Here is a 21,542-nt window from a genome sequence, read left to right on the forward strand (position 1 = left end):
GTAACTGAAAAAAGGCATATCCTAATAACTACTTTTGTAACACTCAACAACTGCTCGTCTAATCCAGATTTACTTGTTGATTATTCGTGTATGTGATGAAACGCATGTAGATTGTATGTGCCGATCATTAATAGATTTATGCACAACAATTATGATTTGACGGTTTAAAATCATCAAGGAAACGTATATTCTGAAAATGAAGTCAACAAAATTTTAGAAGTTTATATGAACAATTTTTGTTGCATTGAAATATCTCATTCCTCAAAGATATTGTATCAAAGATTTTTTAGACGCATACTATTGATATCTGTTGACATAAAAAAAAGGGGGGCGTCAGTCTTCCAGCTGAGTCATATTTGTAATTTGACCTTTTTTGCACTGTCACGACAGCAGTCGTGAATGTTCAGTCAAACAGAAAACGATTTGATTTCTATTCACACAATTTTTTATGAAAGATAAAAATAAACAAATATATAAAGTCTATACACGCCATAGACAATGAATTATAAAGGTCTCTAGCACGGGCACAGAAAATGGGCCACCCCGGGAGGAAACGGACTGGAGATGAGTAGGATTGGCATGGCGCAAGACGGTGGCGGACAGGCCGGTATTACCATGTCGATGAACTGCCAGAAACAGGATGAGGACCTTATTTTATCTAAATACTCTACATGTGTGCATGATTTATATGTCTAAAACGTATCTTATAATAACTGTTTGTATGATAAAAAAAGTAGTTTGAAATTCAAGATTCGAAAATCAAGGTTTAAGGCCAAAAAACTTAATATCTCAGATAAATTAGCTCAAACAGATACAAGCAATAAAATTGATAAGAATAAACTGTACTTCATGAATCTAAGTGAATTCGCTCGCCTGTGTAGTTACCCAGCAGCATGGTTTTAAAGATAATATATATGGACTATTATTACTCTCTTATTTAAACACTTTGTCAACAAAAACATGAAAAAAAGATCAATTATTGACAATTGTCGAATGTAAACATTCCTGAAAAATACATCTCATATGTTGTTCTGTGTACATTTATATCTATTGTTATCCAAAGGTAATTCTTTCATTTGAGCGCAAGTTAAATCCAGTTATTGTTTTCTCAGTCTGTTTTCAAATTGACGACGAATGTATAAAGCATGTTGTAGTTTATAAGTAGCTCTAAAATAAAACCGGTTTTTTTAATTAATAAAAGTAAGTTAATATGACACACGGTTTCTATTCCACCTCAGATTTTGTTTTATTTGCATGTTATGTATATTTAGCATCGTTATTATTTTTTTTATCAAATAATAAGCATAGAGATACCAACCATTCAGACAATTTGGAGACGCACTTTTATAACAAATAGGAATTAACTAAAATATTTTGATACATATTTGATCTACCATGATTACAGTTATTCACATTGAGAGTTTGTTAAGCGTAATATTGGCCAACATTTTTTATTTACAAGTATTGCATTTATACCTTTGAATAAGCAATCAAAATCACCATAGTGAGACATTCCGTTGAATAAACAGGGGTGTAATAGAGATATCAAGGACTGAACTATTTTAAATGTAAGGATATGTTTAAAGAAGAACACAAGTTATTTTCCAAAACTAAAAGAAGTCAAAAGGTCTCAAGAACGAGTTGCTCATGGCTTTTGAGGCTTTAACAAAATACAATGTATAAATCGTTGTTTGTTAAGTCGGACCAACATATTTCAATAATTAATTTATTGGACTTTTTTTTTAAAGCCCACGTTTTTCCATATACACTTACATTTCATGGCCAACCATAAAAGTTACATATTTATGCAATTAGTTTTACAGGATTTGTTTAAAGATTTACAAGATACATCAAAGCAAGGTTATAATAATAATGGTTTTATTGTTTTCATTTGTGCTACATGTAATAAAATGCAATTAAAGACTTATAGTCTTTACAAAACAATCAATATCCCTCAGTCTTTGAGTTTCAGTGTTGATTTCAGAGAACCACAAATTTGCTTTGGGCATAATGAAAGGGATATTTAAATCCCCACAATCAAAATTTCAAACCCAGTTAAGGATGCATTTCTGAGATAATGTAAAATATAATTAAGTTATTATGTCATTACATATAACATAAAATATGTTTTATTAATTCTAAACCTTTGTAAGGTTGTATAATATCTATATAGCTTTCATTGAATTTTATTATAATGAGTATAACCTACCTCTTACCATTTTGTTATTAATAACCCGGAAATTCATTCTTGTAATAGGTACGATCGATTTATTGAAGTTAAACAAAATTTAATTACGTTTTACCTGAATTAAGTTTAAATAGTTAACACATGTTAAACATTTAAAACTTTTATATGATAAGAAAAACCATTTAATTTTTTTGTTCAGCTTTGTACCACCTCTTTTATGTGTTTCATAACCATCTGACATTTTTTTTTAATTCATAGCTACTTACACTTAACTTACAATTAATAAGAAGATTAAACACTTTAACTTCTGATATACTTTATTATAAAATCCTAAACTGTTGACTTTCCAAAAAACTTTTTAATCTATATCCTTAAGCTATTTTCCAAGACTTAAAGAATTGCTCTACGAAGCACACAGAAGCACAAATGTTCAGTTGAAAGGTTTTCATCTAATTATCTACACCATTCATAATAAATAATTCATGATAATTCCCTAATCTTAAGGTTCTATCGATGAATAAATGTCGTTTAAGTTCTAAAGACCATGAAAATAAAAAATGATACTTTAAAAAAAACCGTCAGATTTATCAATCTATATACCTGCAAATTGATATAAACCATCGTATTTGTACATGAAGAATATCTTTTGTATCCGATTTAGCGGGTATTTGTTTGTAAGGAGAATTTGTAATACTTTTACCTATGATGCTTCATTTTAATTTGTCAAGGGCCCGCCTCATATTTGAAAATTCAGACTTAAATTTCTATACTGCATTCTCTTCCATCTGAACTGAATGACAATAATTTAGTTAATTTTTAACTACTATTTTTTTTTTAGAAATTCATTAATATTTAAAAAACAGTTGTGAATACGAATCACTAAAGAGATAATTTTATTGTTGAAACAAATGCATCTCAACAGACGTAAAACTTATATTCAGCGAGGTTAATTAATATTTTGAATGGTGCGACCATTTCTGTATTATTTCATAAGGTCATTGTTAGCGTTACTTCTGTTTAAAATAGTGTGATTTGAATTTGACAATTTCAAGTTTGTCACTTTAGTATTTTTTTTCTATATTCATTCACCTGATTAGGTAACTATATATCAGATCCTAGACTTAAGGATGTCAGGTGTTGTTTATTTAACAAATACTTTATAAAAAAAAAACCTACTTCCTAGTCCAATTTAGTATTACTCGTGTTGATTCTCAAGAGAAAGGTAAACAGAATTTATTGGCTTAGCAAATTTTTATTGCAGTTTCTGAATAATTCTGTAAGCATGCACGATAGAAAAACAATTGGCGACAAATCGTTAAATGTACGTGTAGCATCAAGAACATATTTGTTGTATTGTTAAATCAGTTTTTATAATTCTTATCTTAATTATGTGAAGTTAATTTTATGTTATTGTGCATAGTTTTTTTTAGCGTTTTAAACATTCTTTAACTCTGACACATGTATCAGTTTAATATCTCCCAGTTTGTATTCCAGAAATTTATTATATTTGCTAAAAGCCAATAAATCAGTAATAATACAATAAAAAAGGTAAAACTAGAATAATTTTTCAATTGATTTATTCAGTGAATCATATATTTTTTATCTGCTGTAAGCATCAGAAATTTCACTTCCTTTTAAATCAATCCAAAATTACAAGAACAAAAATGAAGACTCTGTTTGTCCAAATGAGTTTGTGGTTGATAATGCTTAATCCAGTATCTCCGCTTTTATTGCGTGAGTATATTTTGTATGAGTTTATATATTGCTTTTATATTTTGTGAATGCATGCATAGTGTTTGAACAAATTCTTTAAGATTCGTTAACCTTTACGTTATGAGTTTATGCACCTGTTATTTTCATAATTAGTATTTTCATATTTCAATCTGGCATCAACATATGTCAGATTAACATGACTGCATGTACAAGTTTTATGCTATCCACTGTAAAAAAAATCACTAACTCAAACTACCCTTCAATCTTCAAAATAAATTTTAAGCTATTTGTATACAGAGAAAATATCGTACTTTGAAAAAATGGTTTGTGATTCATTTGATGTTCCTGCTCACCTCAATGAAGGAAGTTTGCATGCTGGAAACGCTTTTCAAAATTTTATGCTCTAGCTTTAATAATCGAAAAAAAAATGACAAACAGTATATTGATAAATCGAAAATTTTATTAGCTTTCACGAATTGTAAATGGTTTTAACAAAACTTAATAAATTTAGACCTTATTCATGTATATTCAGCCCCTTCAGCTTTGGGTAAATCGAATCACCCCGTGTGTTCTGCATCCAAATAAATCAAGGCTTACCACATATTTTTTTTATTGAAAGTAGTCAAAAGCTGAGACTAGAAAATAACTAATTAATTGTTTACAAACAAGTCTCATGCCAATGGCTTGAAGTTTTATACTCTTTTTTATACTTTATACAGTATACAAAAATGTAAATTATAACAGTTATATATATATATATATATATATATATATATATATATATATATATATATATATATATATATATATATATATATATATCAGCATATACTATCTGCATGTTTCCTTCCTATAATCAAACAAGTGTTTTTGCCAATCTATTTTGTGCATTTGAGTTATTCATTAAAAAGTATAGCTTATCATTTTTATTAAAATCTTCAAAGTTTACCTCAATGTTTTTGTAGTGTGCAAATAGATCAAATCACAATGTATTACTGATATTCAAAATGTAGTAAAAAGTGTTTTTCATTCTCCAAAACATTTTAAATGACAAGTTCTAAAACCTAATGGAGTTACTGGCTTGGTATATCTGCCTTTGTCTATCTATAGAGTTGAGGAACCATTGCAAAAGTTTGATAATATACTTCTCTCATTTCTACGACGTACATTTTCAGCATAATAACACGTGACTAGATTATTTTTATACAATCGATAAGTTTTTAATTTGTTACCATTTGGTTTGTTCTTATCATTATGTCACTGCTCATGCCACTCTTTTTCATCAATTTCAAATTTTGAATATGAACAAGTCTCTATTTCGTCTTATAATTTGATTCAACTATAGTACTTGAATTACATTTTTCTATATTGTAAACTCTATACTCCTTGGACGGTTTAACTGTACATGACCACCATGTTTATTTTTTATCAACCTGTTATCATTAACATTTTGTATACTGTATGAAAAAGGAGTCTAAAAACTTCAAGTCATTGTTTCGTGAGAGCTGTACTCCATCCCAGGTCCACAATGGTTGTGATAACAAAGGCGTTCTTTTGACAACGAGGAATTTCACATAAACACTGAATGACATACCGCCATATTATATAAAATTTAGTGCAAGGGCAGATAAAGCGTTATTTAATTTCTACTTTTAAAAGACTGTTTGGGCAGTTAACCTTATTTTTTCAAATATTATTTATCAGACTGGTTTGTGCCAGTTTAGCTACCCGGAAGTGATCCACATTTCACTTAAGTGGTGGTTTCATAGGACTTCGTCAAAGACGCTACTTCAGAGATAGAAATATGTTATGACAACGATCTGTTTCCTTACATTATAGCCTTTTTGTTAATACCAAAAAATTTATCAAAAATGTGTGATTTACATATTTTGCAAACTAATTGTAAAAAAGTGATTCGGAATACCCAAAATGATTGTGTGTAACTGTCTTAAAGCTTATATGTTACATGCATTAAAATATCAATGGACGTGGTCACGATTTGAACTGAAATATATTTTTCTATTTCTAATGCCTATAACACTTCATTTGAGCATTTTGGATGATCGTCTGTCAACATTTGAATATCAGTTGTTGAGCTATTTAAAAGATACAGAGCTAAAAATCAATATGAAAACAAGGCTTGTGCCACTTTTCATATTCTCTTTTTTGAAAGAATTTCTCTTTGTTAGTTAGTTTTGAACACAAATAAACCGTTTATGTCTATATAAATATTGCCTGTTTGGGAGGGTAACAGTTGAAATTGACACCCTGAGAAAACCATTGTCAACCGACGCGAAGCGGAGGTTGACAATGGTTTTCGAGGGGTGTCAATTTCAACTGTTATCCTCCCAAACAGGCAATATTCATTTTGTTATACTGAATGTCTTAATTTTTAAGAAAATTTTACTGCTTTTATATAAGAATAACGTGAATTCTACAGCGAACCGTACGCGCATAATTTTCGCGCATGTAACAATTTTTAATGTTACCCGTTGGTAAGTGCGTTGCTAACGCTGAGGGTAATAGAAAGGATTATGAACATCGTCTTAACCAATCAGATTTCAGTATTTAACATTAAAATATTACAATAGTATTTGTCTCATTTATATAAATCTGTTTAAAACCTTATAATTTTTGAGGCATTCAATATGTAAAGAAAAATGATAAAAACGTTTGCCACTAACATCAAGAATGGAAATAACCACAAAACATAAACAATGAAAAAATGAAATTCTAACATTTTTAGCTGAAATCGAAAATATGGTTATTGTTGTTTGAATTAATACGCAATGCAAGTTAATTACTGCTTGTGATTTCTAAAACGTTTGGCTTATGAAAACATTAATAAAATTATTTTTAATAACTAGGAATTGATTTGAATTCCTTTGTAATTTGTTTTGTCATTAAATGACGTCTAGACGTTTAGATTCAAAATTGATTGGACGTTACCTAACAATGCTTTAAACTTCAATGACTGTTATATTGTTTTTCATAATTTGGTCAAATATTTTTGAATACATGTTTGTATTTAAATATCTTAGCTATTTTTCCTATCTTTTTTCAGCAAATATTGCTCTAAACAAAACCACGTACATGTCTAGTACCTTCAGTAATTTCACCAGCTCAAATAACGCCGTGGACGGTCAGAAGACAGACCTGTCATACTTCGGGGGTCAGTGTGCAATATCAAAAAATGAATATAAAACAGCTGAATGGAGGGTGGACCTCGAGAATCTCAGCAGCATCAGTAACATTACAATCTACTTTAGGACGGAGAATTTACCATGGGGTAAACAAATGAGTCTAAATGCATATCAATTTAAAAATATTCAGACAATGTACGATATAACTACATTGATAGATGTAAAAACGCAAACATTATGTTCAACATTTAAATAAATTATTATGAGAATGAGAGAGAGAATGAGAGAGAGAGAGAGAGAGAATGAGAATCTGATCAGAAAAGATAACAATGAACACCATACTTGAAACAAAACCAAATTAAAAGTTAACACAGAATCTATAAAAAGAATTTATGTAATCAACAATGTATTGAAAACACCATGAACCAAATAGGCGAAATACATATATGTCAAAAAATATTTTGGTAGGGTTAGACCTCAACTAAATGAAAAAATTAATTCTATTTAAACAAAAAAATACCACGAACGAATACATACCCGCTTCCGGCATCCCCAAATTTAGCAAAAAAGAATGTCGTTTTATTTGTTACATAGGCATAGAGAAATATCGGACAAAAATATGCTTAAGGATGAACCTTGAAAAAAAAACCATTCATCTGTTGATCAATCTTAATAGCACTTGAACTTGACCTGTGGCTTCTCATTTTAAAGCTACATTGCAAATTTCAAATATTTCTCCAAACTAATACGAAAGAAAAAGATATCAGAAAATTACTAGCATCAGTACCTGTATCGCAGAGTGACCCTGACAATCGTGTCTAATTTTAAAAAAAAAATCATAATGCCAGTCTTGCAAATCTGGTTCATCGTAAAAAAACAAATGATTGTCAAAATGTGAGCATCGTATCAGATCGTAATGAATCGTTAACAAGCGCAACATATCGCATTAAATCATGGCTATTATCTTTAACAATATACCAAATCTTGAAAAAAATAAACATTGCGCTGTTTTGTTCGATAGTTTCATGATTGGTCACGACTGGGAATGCTTTGTTGTGTCCGATTGCATATGACCTGGCCAGATACAAATATATGGCAGTATTTACTTGATGCTTTTTCACAAACTCTCTCAAAATTTTATGAATTTGAGGCATTAATTAATATTTTTTCTTCTAAATCTTCCTATATCCCTCTTGATTTCCTGGAGACTAACGATAATCTGTGGCATAAAGTTTGTTTTGTCTTAGAACGTTGCTTTATCTAGCTTATCAAAGTGTGAACAGACTAGAAAAAGACAATAAAACACATTGAGTTACACCAAATAAGATGATGGTCGTCAAAAATTGTTCGGAGCAGATTGAGTTAAAATCGTGAACTCGATTGGGACAATGCTATCAGAACATATGTGATCGTATCAAGCCGGAGATACAGTCCTTACAGATCGGTTAACATTAAATATATTTACGGTGACAGCGAATCAAAGCGCCACTAATTATTAAAGAATGTATGGACTCACATCACCTCGTATCTAAGCCTAAATCCAGAGCAGTTCCAAGATATTCTGACATTTGTAATTCGTGTCGTTTGTAACAAATCCAACAACGGAAAATGCATACACCGTAAATGTTATAAAGTATTTTGAATCAATTATTCTGTTTATAATTTTCATTTCTATTGTAATCGAAAAAAGAAGCAAATTAAATTCTTAGGAATGTTAGAAACAGAGCGCCCTGTGTTGATTCAGACATGTGGTATGGTATACCTGTTCTAGACTAGTTATTCACAAAGATGTACATAGTTGTACGTTCTTGACTATTTTTAATAATTTCTAAATACTTCTCTTTTTTGGAGTAGGTGTGAATAATGGTCATACTTCACGATTTCTTGGTTTCTCCATTTTTATATCCAATTCAACAAGGAAAGAAGATGGATGGCTTTGTTTCCATGACAACTCATTCTATAACTTAACGACAATCCCAGCTATCTTAACATTAGAATGTATAGTACACGGGAGATATGTCATATACTACAACGAGCGGGAAGAAGGACAACCACACTATTATTCAGACGAAGCAATTATTGAGTTATGTGAGCTTGAAGTTTACGGTAACCGATTACTTTTATTTTTATCCATATTCATACATGTATCAAATTAAACACCAAACATTTTCGATTTGGTTTTATTTCTGCCATAAAGCATTTAACACACACACACCATACATAAAAATAAAATACAATTAATGATGGTTTATACGATAATTTTGAAGGATGCTTTCGAGGTCAATATGGGGAAAATTGCACAGAAAACTGCCGTGAGAACTGTGTAAATGATACTTGTGATATTAACTCAGGAACGTGTTTCGCGTGCGATGTTGGCTATAAAGGGCCTCATTGTGATTTAGGTAAGTTTAAATATTGATGATAAGATCCATATGCTGCTGACTGATTTAATAAACTATATTACTCAAGTCATTGTATCTTTTTAGAATTTAGAAAAAAAATATCTTTGTATATATTATCCAAGTGCTAGGCTTGTTGCTTTTATCACCTCATCAGAAGAATACAGGTTTTTTGTTACAAAAGCATGGTCAATAAAGCATACTCTCCTCTTTTAAAATAAAGAGATAGTTTTAGGTCTGAATGTTTTGTGTTTTGTAATTTTTTCTTGTTGTGTAAGAACCGTTGAACAGAAGTATTAACCAGACTTTTTCCAGACTTTCGGGACCAGTTTTAGTCTGATACAAGGTCAAGAAACTACCGATGGCATATTAATAAGTTGAAGTTCTATGGATATTATCTCCTTTATGTTTTTGTTTGATGGTATTTATGAGCCAGCACCGTATTGTAATTCACATAGTTGGTTTTCGGTGCAATGCTTTTGTTTTATGTGGATTTAACTTAAGTCAAATATAATACACAATGCTAGTAGAAAATGTATCAGGTCAGCCTTTTTTGCGACACAGTTTTTAATCTTTTAAGAAAAGCATTGACCTTAAGTTGATGTATGCATTTAACCAACGATGACCCCTTCCCTCCTCCTTCCCAATTGGGTTTTTCATTCAAAACAATCTTTTGTCTGAAATTCGTTTTAGGAACCGTGAATAAATTTCATAATTTGACCTAATTTACAAAAATTGTGATACGACGCAGTAAATATCCACTCACCGGTTTGAAAAAAGAATTAAAAAATCTAAATTGTTATTTTTTCCTGTCAGTTGCAACAAAATGAATTAAGGCCACCTACATGTATGTACATGTGCATTGTATATTATCCACTTCAGTTTAGATTTTTTTAACTCTGCCCGCTCCTCTAAATGTTTAGCAATGCGGTTGTTGTTGTTTTTTTTTTCAATTTGTTAAAGAATCATAAGTTAAGAAAGCAGTAAATTATTTAGTATTGTATAAGGGCAGCGATATATCATCGGAGAGAGTTTGATACCGAAGTTACATGTGTAATTGGGAAATAGACTCAAGGCTGAACACCGCTCGTAAATAGGGACCGTCACACAGGTACATAAAACCTTCGATTCGCTTAACCGGATTGCACACCACGAATGTGGTATTCCTTTCGTGGTCTTTGAGTTTTTTGCATTTATTTCATTTTTGTGTATATTCTGTTTGTTAATAGTTCATTGACCAGTTCATTTGACGTTAGTATTCTTCTGGCTCGGTAAAAGTGCGTTAGATTTGATAGCGAGTATCAAGGCGAGGCAAGACATACGTCCACACAGATGCGATCTCTACAGCGAGATATTTTATATTGTTAAGAGGCCTGTGGCTTATATAGGGGTTGTAACACTAGCTGACATAGAAGAGAATATGGCGGACATTGCGTTTTACGAGTGGTTATCAGCAAAATTAAAGTCGTACATTTTTTGTTCAGCAGAAAATTTAAATCGATTTGTTTTCAAATCCTTTTTGATTTTTGGTTTGTTTCTTTACATAACAAATGTTGACTGTGTTTTCGGGCAACATTGATTATATAGTAGCCCCCCTCGGGAAGAATATATTGCCTTCCGTTTCGCATCGGGCAATATATTGTCCCGCGATGGAGATATAATCAATATTGCCCTTAATCCCAGTCAATACTTAATATATACATATTTCATTGTGCTCATATTTTTCTAATATATTTAAAACTATCAAGCATAATTCTATGTTTCATTGAAGAGTGTGACAGCGACATGTACGGACCAGGATGTAGCCTGACCTGTGGAGCCTGTATTAACAACACACAGTGTCACCACATCAACGGGAGCTGTCTACAGGGATGTGGTCCGGGATTTTATGGTAGAAAGTGTGATGAAGGTTTGTTTATTACAATTGAACATGGTTCATCATTTAATTAAATAAATAATAACGCGTATCTTCATGGGCTGGTCCTATATTTTGTCACATTCGGCTCTAACTAACCGTGAATTAGTTCCAGTGCTATCTGCCCATGGTGAACAGTCATCGCAATTATTCACCGGCGGCACTTAAATCCCTCATTTCTAAACTCGGAACACTTCTCATATACTTCTAGTATAATCCGAATCGCTACGTTACAGTCAAAGTCTGATAACTCTAATCTGTTTACCATGAAGAAAATCGGCATTTCCGAGTAAAACCTTCTTTGGTATAATAAAATACCTACTTACTGACTATTCCGACGATAGCTTCACCTCGTGAAATAGTCGGTGTAATGGGGGAAATTAAACTTGCTATCGTCCTAATAGCCAGTAAATAAGTATATATATAGTATTTTATTACATTTTGACAAATGTTGTAAAAATTAGTTAAAAATGATGTGATTTATTGTAGAATGTCCTTTTGGTAAATATGGAATCAATTGTCAATATAACTGTAGTGCAGTCTGTAAATCACCATACAACTGTAGCAGAACCACAGGGGAGTGTGTGGACGGATGTCAGCCTGGATGGAAAGGATTACATTGTGATCAGAGTTGGAAAAATTAACATATTATTCTCTCACTTTAATAAAAAATGAACAATTATGTTAAAATTTTTACTTTTTAACATAAACATGACTCAGCTAAGACATTGCTAACTTTGTTCCCTGTTACCATATAAAGCCCCTTTCACAATTGGCGCACGAGCAGAAGGGACAACATATTCTTGCGACAGAAAAAAATTAAGATATGGTTCGAAAAATGTTGCCAAAAAATTGCACAAGGAAGAGTACATGTACGAAACATGACAGTTATCATGTTGTAAATTCTGTATTTACCGCAACCCGGTAAATTCAAAATTTACAACATGACACTTATATGCGACAGATATACAATTAAAGCAAGTGTTGCTAGATAATGCGATGGGATCGCACGAAAGACCAGATGATCGAAAGATTGAATGAGCGCCAATGCGATAAAATGATCACGAGTTTCATCCTACTAATGTTCGTACGAGTCAGAAGGGGGTATATATACCGCCGGTTTTCGATGCTCTTCAAAAGAAATAGTTGAATGCAAGAGAAAATATCACCCAAGACGATGATAAAAGCAACAACCAAAATCAAGATAATTAAGGCCTGAAACAGATATACTTATAACCAGTATACTGTATAAGGGAACTAGTCGCACCGTTTGTATTTTTACTCATTTCTTTCTTTTTGTCTCGTATTATCTCTCTTTTACCACAACATTGTTGGAGTGAATTCAAGACAAGAAAAAACCGTCAGTAGAAGAAATAATATCACAGAACAAAAAAATCCTATATCCAGTATTGTGGCAAAGCATGGATTAATCTTGCAATGATAGTAAAACGTTGCAAAATTACATGGCAAACGTTGAGCTACAGTTTTATGGTCGCACATCATACGCATAAACAGTTGCAATTTATCTTAGGATCTTTAAAAGTCGTGCATCACTTTTGCGAGTACACAAAACGTTGTGAAATTTCGTACTAATGTCTGTGAGTTGTAGTACTAGTATCCAATACTTTGGATTGCATTCGGGCGCATTTGAATCGTGTGCATGTCCACATTTTAAGAAGATTGATGCGAGAGCTCGTGCAACGTATGCGATACCTCGTTCAAAGCCAAACAATTCCGATCGCAAAGTGTGGTGAGGTGTTCGTTCGCAAATGGTGAAAAGGGCTTAAGACATACTTAGTGTAGGACTCAAACAGGTCCTAAGAATCCGCCTAAGTCCCACTTATGACCTAATTTAAGTCAAAGCTTAACATGCTTTATGTTACGAGCCTCAGTCCATTTTTTGTTTTGTTTTGGCGTTCTCGAACACTGCCCGTGGTGTAATATCGTGATGCCGTTAGAACTTGATAGAATAATATAGTGAATTTCTTTTTATGGTTTGTTCTACATTTCACCTCATCAATAAAGCATTTCACATACTCTGAAAATAATTTGTCCATTACGTCGATATATTTAACCGAGGCAACCTTTGTCTGTAACATCACTGAGAGTTTTTTTTTGTCTGAATTCAGATTAACTTTTCTTATTTTCTCAGGTTTTGCGATTTTACATATACCGGGTATAATCACATGTACTTCTTGTAAACTGACCATTATGTGTTAACAGCCTATTCAGCAGGCCGCTCACATGCTATATGGAAAATGTTACAGCTCAATACGAGCACTGTTATTATCTATATTGATTAAATAAAACCTTTGATATTGGTGAATATCAAGATATTAATTGTGTTTAAGTTATGTTATTGATACATTGTATTTAAATGCTGAATTGAAATAATCAACACACATCTTCTAAATTTGTGTTCAACTTAAATATAAAAAATATATACTTGAAAATAAGTTTAAGACACCTTTATCAAAGGTCTAAGTTTTGGATAAATAGTCCTAGCTAAACACTCTTCTACTTACTTAAAACTAAAAATATACTTAAGTCCTTCTTAAACACTGTCTTTGACTTAAGTACCGTTTATATAACGAGCGCCAGGACAGTTCTCTTGAATCCAAAAGATTTAAAATGAGCGCCGATCAGCACAATTAGAAGACAAGATTTATGGTTCACGGTATTTGTTGGAATTAAATTTGCATCTTAAGGTTTGAGTTACCATATTTGATTTTTCGTTTTAAATAGAGTGTGACAATAGAACATTTGGACCAGGATGTGGTCATAAATGTGGAGAATGCATCAATATTACTCAATGTAACAACATCAATGGGATCTGTGAATTTGGATGTGCACCTGGATTCGTGGGTGTGACATGTAACGAAGGTTAGTATTATCATTGAAGGTTTTGATCGTAGAGGAAGTCTTCAAACCATTCAGATAAGATTCGGAAACTTTAAAAGCTTCTGCAAAAAATGAAATTGTTTGCTATGCTTTTACTAATAACATTATAATTTTGTTTTGAACTTTTTAGTGACATGAATTCAGTTCTGCTAAAATGTTATAAATCCAAGCGTTTATACATGTATAACGCATCGATGATTCTATAACAGGCTCAATTTTAAGTAGAGGTCAATTACGAAGTTGAAGAGCCTTTGTTTATTGATTTAGTGATTAAAATTTGTGATCAGTAAACAATTGTCTGTACAGTTATTTTAAAACTTGCAAAATAGTTAAGATATCATAGTTTAAAACATTAAACCCATAAGCGCTCTTTGTTAGTTTTTCGTTCACCAGCAGCTCTTTACATAAAGTAACTAACAATCTACATATTGAATTGACATTACAGAGAGAGCTGTTTACAAAATAAGGGATACAATGATTATTTATTGTCTTGAAAGCTATCCCCATTGAACCCTATTCTATTACTTGATTCCAGCATAATATCTAAGGTTTTTTGAAAGACGTGTATTGTTTTATTTAATTTATTTTACATCATGATAACGTTTTGATTACAGACGTATTCAATATTCTTATGATCATTTTTTTTTAAATTATTGATTATGTTCAAAGTTAACACTATCATCTTTTTTCCAACTGCTTTCATTGTTAATACGAAACAAATTATAGAATGTCCATTTGGAAAATATGGTAACAGCTGTGCAGATAACTGCAGCAGGACTTGTAGTACACCACACAACTGCGAAGGAAGGACTGGAAATTGCATAGGTGGATGTCAGATGGGTTGGAAAGGCGTGCAATGTGACCAAGGTAGAATGATAATTGTTATCATCTAATGTTGCAAACAATATTTAAACAATATCTTTATCAAGATTTGTTGAGAATAAAAAATTACCTTTATGCATGTATCAACAGAAATAAAAAAAAACCCGATGAGCCCTTATATTACAGAGTGTGACGGTAGGACGTACGGATTGAATTGTAGTCAGACGTGTGGGGCGTGTATCAACAACTCAAAATGTCACCACGTCAGTGGTATGTGTCCTTGGGGATGTACTAATGGGTTCCAAGGCATTATTTGCAATGAAGGTGTGTAAGTCTAATTTCAATTTCCTTTTTTAATTTTGGTACAAAATTGCCATTACACACATTGACATAAATTCTTGAGATTTAACTTACTTTAAAAAAAAATACCCAACAGTTGGTTCATCCTAACTTGTTGATTGTTTGCATATTACAGTGTTTCAGTGGAATTGCAATTGCCTATGTTGACTTTAACTATCGACATCCTTTTTTAAACTAAATGTTTTTTTCCAACAATTCCTTGACAAATAATCTACTCGATATCATGCAAATCAGAGTACATCATTGGATATTTTGTAGAATATTTTAAAATTGGAAGTTCATGCGACAAAAACGAGAAGTGTATCATCGATTTGGGTATTTCCATTGCAATATCTATAGTTATTGTCATTCTTGGAACTAGCCTAAATATTGCATTCTGGAGAAGGAAATCGAATCGGCGTATGTATCTAATATTTTAATAACGGTACACCAATATGTGTACGAAGCTAACAAAACATGTATCGTGATATTATCAATTGTATTTAGCAGGATTTATGCGTGCAAGCTTGCAATAGTAAAAGGTTAAGAAAACATTAATATTTCACTTATTTTGCAGTCAACAGTAAACAATCGCAGGAAACCATGGTGAATGACGATTCAGGTAAGATATTGACAATGTCATTAAACTTACTTAGATTTGTACTGGCATTATATAGAGGTCAAACATGGTGTTTGTAATGTATGCGATTGATTCAAAAAGATATATAACAACAGATGCAATATACTGTTTGGGATACGATGTTGAACTGCTAAAAACTTAAACATGGTCGTATTTTATAGAATGCCTGGTATGACTTTTTAACGATATTTCATAACGATGGGTTATTATACTTTTCAGGTAATCCGGACATCAACTATGAGTAAGTTGCATAGTTTTTGGGTATACCATAAAGGTGTTCGCCATATGTTAACAAAATTAGTTAACCGCTATACAATTTACAAACACATTGGTTTATTGTATTTATTGATAAGCTGTGTGTCTTGATAATCCATACAATTTATTGATGTACAGGAAACATGTATTAGAAAAACAAATCAATTCAAACTGTATATTTGAATTCATTCATAATCCATTTCTAAGATGCCATCATTAATATATGTAAGGTTTGACATTTGCATTTTACTTATATTACTTTAAAATATTTCGTTTTGTTGTTTTTAAACATCTATACAATCAACCCTCAATTAGAGTAAGTAATATCAACTGTCTCCATATAAACGACGATTGCTTGATGGTGTTTTTTAAATGATTTAAAATATGTTAATTCTTTGTACATGTGTATGTATATTTAAAATTTACATTTTAGCGAACAACTGCTTTATGTGCCTAATGCAGTTTTGTTTTATGTTGAATTATTCTTTGAACAGATCTACCTACACTGAACTTGGAGCAGTGACCAGCAAGCAAAACACATACGATGACATTCATCACTATTCTTAACCAAGACGACTTAATTGACTGAAACATATACAGTACTTAGTATAATGTGGGTATCAATGGAATTCATTCGATTTGAAATGTTTATTTGTTATAAGATACTTTTTTAAATTCATCAAAACTTTAATGTATATTCGACATTTTCTTTTCTGAAAATCACTTGATAACTAAATTTATGAAATGTCCTACAATCGTGACATATATGTATTATACATTCTACGCACAAACAACGTCTGTGTGGTTTTAAAAAAATCACTCAAGACTCATTTGTTTAAATTAAGTTTTATTAATTGACAGTGTAATCCATTTTGTTGATATCTGTGTACATGACCCCTGATTTTACATTATAAAGTAATGTAATTCTGATTATGTTTTATGCCTGTTAATTGTTAGTTTTAATCATGTAATTTTATTGTATATCATGCATTTATTTTATTAATGATAACGTTAATTATAAATTAATTAAATCAATACATTAATAAAACTGGAAATCGACATTATAAAACAGTGACACTCACTGTTAAACGACAGTCCAGATTGAGTAGGTAACGTTATATAAAATATTTTATTTAGTTTGTTTAAACAATTAGCTTTCAGGTAATAAACATTTGATAATAGATCCATGCGTTTTTTATATCTTATTTCACTTGGTAAAGGTAAATCTAGGAATAGTCAACTTTAAATTTTGAAACCAACCATCTTCAGGCATTTCCAATGTAATACAAACACTTTTAAAAAGTTAGGTAACATTTTGAGAGAGATAGAATTATCAGTGAAGCAAAATAAATTTGAAATAAAAATATACGGCAATGAAATTACAAAAGCCGTCCGTTTATAGTCGAATCTGTTTGGTCCGGTTTATGGCTATTACAGTACCAAAACATTTACCACCACAAACCACAGACTTTCACATATTTACACCTTGCAGAATTGGTTTCCTTTCAAAGATAGAACGTTTTGCCAATATTCGTGAAACATGCACACGTAAAATTCTCAGCTTTTGTTCATCAAAACTTAGAACTTTGAGACATATTTTTAAAAAATATAAATAAATCAAAAAGTGTGATAATATACATGTAGTCCTTGTGTCATATAATATTTCGAACAATAAATTAAACCCGGGTTTAAAATTATTTATAATATATTTTTATTATGGCCACGATATATATTGAATCCTCCTCTTTGATCAAATATTGCGCACTTGAATTTTAGGAAAACACCTGTCTAGAATATGTTTATTACCTACGCAACGAAGTTTTAATCGTATAGGCGATTATATGTTGATCAAAATAAGGAATTAAACATTTGCTGTAAAATGCTAATTTTGGTGAAACAGTTTTACATTTTACATAAATCAAATTACAAACGTCAGTGAATCATTTTTTTTCATTTTCGATTCAATGCCGTTTGTAATTTGATTTTATAAAAGAAGATAAGGATATTAACCAGTGAAACATTTTCATGACATTATTCTTCATACAAAAAGCAGGTAAAGTTAGTTAAAACAACAATTTTATTATTACAAACTGGCCTTCTTGTCTAATATTCTTTTATATCCTGATGGTTAAGGTAGCTAAATTTATGACACCAACTATTTTAAGGCATTTATGACTAGCTGTTTATACCCGCACATATCAAAGTTGAAGCACCATTTAAGCTATAAAAATAGGTATTATTTAAAAAAAGACCGTAGATTGTTTTTATAAATTCAAATATGCACAGACAGCTTGTAAAGAAATATCTTCTTCCTCTGTTTTTAACTAGAATAGCTCAATAATTTAAATAATTTGGATATAAGATTTATTTATATTATTATTACTCTTGAGGTCTTTGGTTTTTCTCAGGAATAACTTGTGTGCTATTCGTCAGTTTCTTATTTCTATTCTTCTTCTGTTTTGTTTTATTTAATTTGAGCAAGCGTATTCTGGAAAATGTCCTGGTCTTTGTTCATTTTACTTTTAGAATTGAAACAAGTGTGTACTGATATAAACAGGTCTTAGTTGAAGATGGCACTGCTTTTATGAAAGTATGGACACTTTTGTATTTACGATAAGGTATTTTGTCCAGAGAAATTTCCAAAACGATAACGGTGTAAATTATGATTATGAGCAAAAGTAAAAGCTCAAAGAGGTAAGCAAAGCATAATATTTTCCCTTAACTGAAAAATATGTAGTCATTTATTACTGAATTAAACCATTTTTCTAACACATTATTAGGACCCTCCCCTCCATTCGCCCTTCAGTGATCAGTATCTCTGTCCGCCCGTCTATCTTTTACAACCATCTGTCCTTTCGTCTGTCCAGATGATACATTATCCACTCCACTGGTTCATACTTCACCTAAATAATTCTTGTGGTCAAAAGATTAGCGGTGACAATAAATTCCTTTGAACAAGTTCAATGTCATATTAGACAACGTAAAGTTATTGTCCAGAAGTACATTATATAAAACCACTCTTGGACCTTAATTCTTTCTTATTGTGTCAATCTTGCTAAGATTAAATTACAATATTGTTTTTATATCGGGTTTTGCAATTATCTTCTTCTTGAGTTTTTCGCTATCTTGAAAACTTCTTAGTCATATGTTTCAGTCATAACAAAATCATCTGAGATGTTTTTATTTAATCTCAATGTCTATTATAGAAGCGGGACCAGTTGAGATAGTCACTACCTTTATTGAAATCTTAACAATGGAATGTCTAGTCTACTTATTTAGTTCACTGTATTCTATGTATGTATTTACATATTTGGTGCTTTGAAAGAGCCATTATACCATTGATTTTACCTTTAACATATATACATGTTCCTTGAAAAAAAATGTTTCAAAATGATAACAAACATAAGTTACTTAGAATAGGGTTCTTACATTCTTTGAGCTTAAGAACGGTAAAACGATGAAATGTAGGCTTGTAGAAGTTGTTTCCGCGTTATCTCAAGTACACTAAAATGTTTTTAACCGGGCTGTAGAATGATATGTGTTTAAATTTACATTTACATCAACGTCATTTGGATATCAATTGAGGATTGGTCGGACAGACTAGGAATCTAGAGGAGTATAAATTATTAAATCAATTAATAATTGTTATATATTAAACTACATTTTGAAATTGTTCACAAAAAACACTAAAATATTGTAGTTATTTTTAAAATAGCTAAATGATTTAAAGGACAACAATTTTTACATCGTTCATATCTCGATAAAAAAAATTGAAAAGCGTTTTATTACAGAAGCTTTATAGAACAGTAAACTACAATGCAACAACTGAAAAAAACTAAACGCTCATAATAAGAGTATTGATGATTTATCTCTAAAATGATCTTTCGTCAAACCGTTATTTTGCCTTCATTAATTTAATTTGATCGAAATTAAGGGACTTCTTTTAAGTTGGATAAAAAATTATTGTGCTTTATTTGAAAATATCACACACAAAAATGTTAAATTTAGTTGTTCAAATATTCATCAATGAGAAAATGTTTGGACTCTGTCTCTTTAAATAGAATAGAACAGAGGGGTTAAGCAAAATAATGTTTTGTATTTCAAATAGGAGAAAATGCTGATAAGATATACTGACCTTTTTTTCATTTTATTTATCAGATATAATTTGAATAGAACAGAGGGGTTAAGCAAAATAATGTTTTGTATTTCAAATAGGAGAAAATGCTGATAAGATATACTGACCTTTTTTTCATTTTATTTATCAGATATAATTTGGTTTATATTGGTCTTATCGTTTTGAATTGTATGGACGCCCTACTAATTGATTAAATTTATCATCTTTAAACGTAATTATATTGTTTTATTAGTATTTTATTAGTATTAATATATTGTGGTTTTTTACCTTTATTAAAGACTTAAAATGTAATGTCTTGCAAGATTATAACGGGGACTGTCTGACAAAGATATACCCACACAAATTAATATATGTTGGATCAACGCATTAAGATGAGGCATTGTTGGCATTTGACTGTAGTCTAGTATTTTGCTTTTGTTATAAGGTAATAAATTTGGTTTTGTTTTCGGCACCGTTTATTCAAAATCTGTGGAATATCATTTTCTAAGTTGATTTTGCAATACATAAAAGTGATGGATGCTTCGTTTATGCTAATTTATCTTTTCTCATTTGGCGTTAGCATGTTTTCTTTTTGTCGTCGTTTTGCTTTTTCTTTTTATCTCATGCATACCTATTTTAGAATAAGCCACTCGTAACATTTACAAGAACAATTTGATTTGCGGTGTGTATTGTAGCACAGGGCGAAAACTCATTGCACGTTATTATCAATGACGATACTCTTTAATACCTCTATTCAACGCCTTTTCAGCAAAATAAAAACGAACTTGTAGCTCCACAACTTAAAGTGTTTTCAATAGAGCCATTCGTTAACTACTGTTGTAAAAATGATTAGCGGCGCAAGTATTTTGGACAGGAGTGTAACAACTACGATGATCCCGAAACAAAGCAGTCCAGCCAATGGAAAAATATGACACCCCCCCCCCCCCCTCTTTCGAAAAAAGTGAAAGTAACACAATCTCTTGGAAAAATATGTTCATTCGTTTTATGGACCGAATGTTATGTTATAAGTGCGGGGGCTAATTCATCGGGCACCGTATGAATTCGTCCATGCGTAAAGAGAGAGAGAAATCGTCTGCATCGAGGGACTCACGT

At 31.2% G+C, this 21,542-nt stretch overlaps 1 protein-coding gene and 1 long non-coding RNA gene across 2 annotated transcripts; both read left to right on the top strand.

Annotated features, from left to right (window-relative positions):
* Positions 1–579: 579 nt before the first annotated feature.
* Positions 580–15,619, top strand: LOC128159172 (scavenger receptor class F member 2-like). Its single transcript, XM_052822232.1, has 8 exons — positions 580–673; positions 6,966–7,190; positions 11,215–11,352; positions 11,848–11,988; positions 14,104–14,241; positions 14,986–15,126; positions 15,350–15,405; positions 15,557–15,619. Exons 1-8 carry the CDS (start codon positions 580–582, stop codon positions 15,617–15,619), a joined length of 996 nt encoding a protein of 331 aa, XP_052678192.1.
* Positions 15,620–15,700: 81 nt separating this feature from the next.
* Positions 15,701–16,301, top strand: LOC128158722 (uncharacterized). The gene is made up of 3 exons (XR_008240036.1): positions 15,701–15,840; positions 15,998–16,042; positions 16,280–16,301. It is a non-coding gene; the product is annotated as an uncharacterized LOC128158722 (long non-coding RNA).
* Positions 16,302–21,542: the final 5,241 nt, after the last annotated feature.

The sequence above is a fragment of the Crassostrea angulata genome, chromosome 8 (genome assembly GCF_025612915.1).
Source record: "Crassostrea angulata isolate pt1a10 chromosome 8, ASM2561291v2, whole genome shotgun sequence".
NCBI lineage: Eukaryota > Metazoa > Mollusca > Bivalvia > Ostreida > Ostreidae > Magallana > Magallana angulata.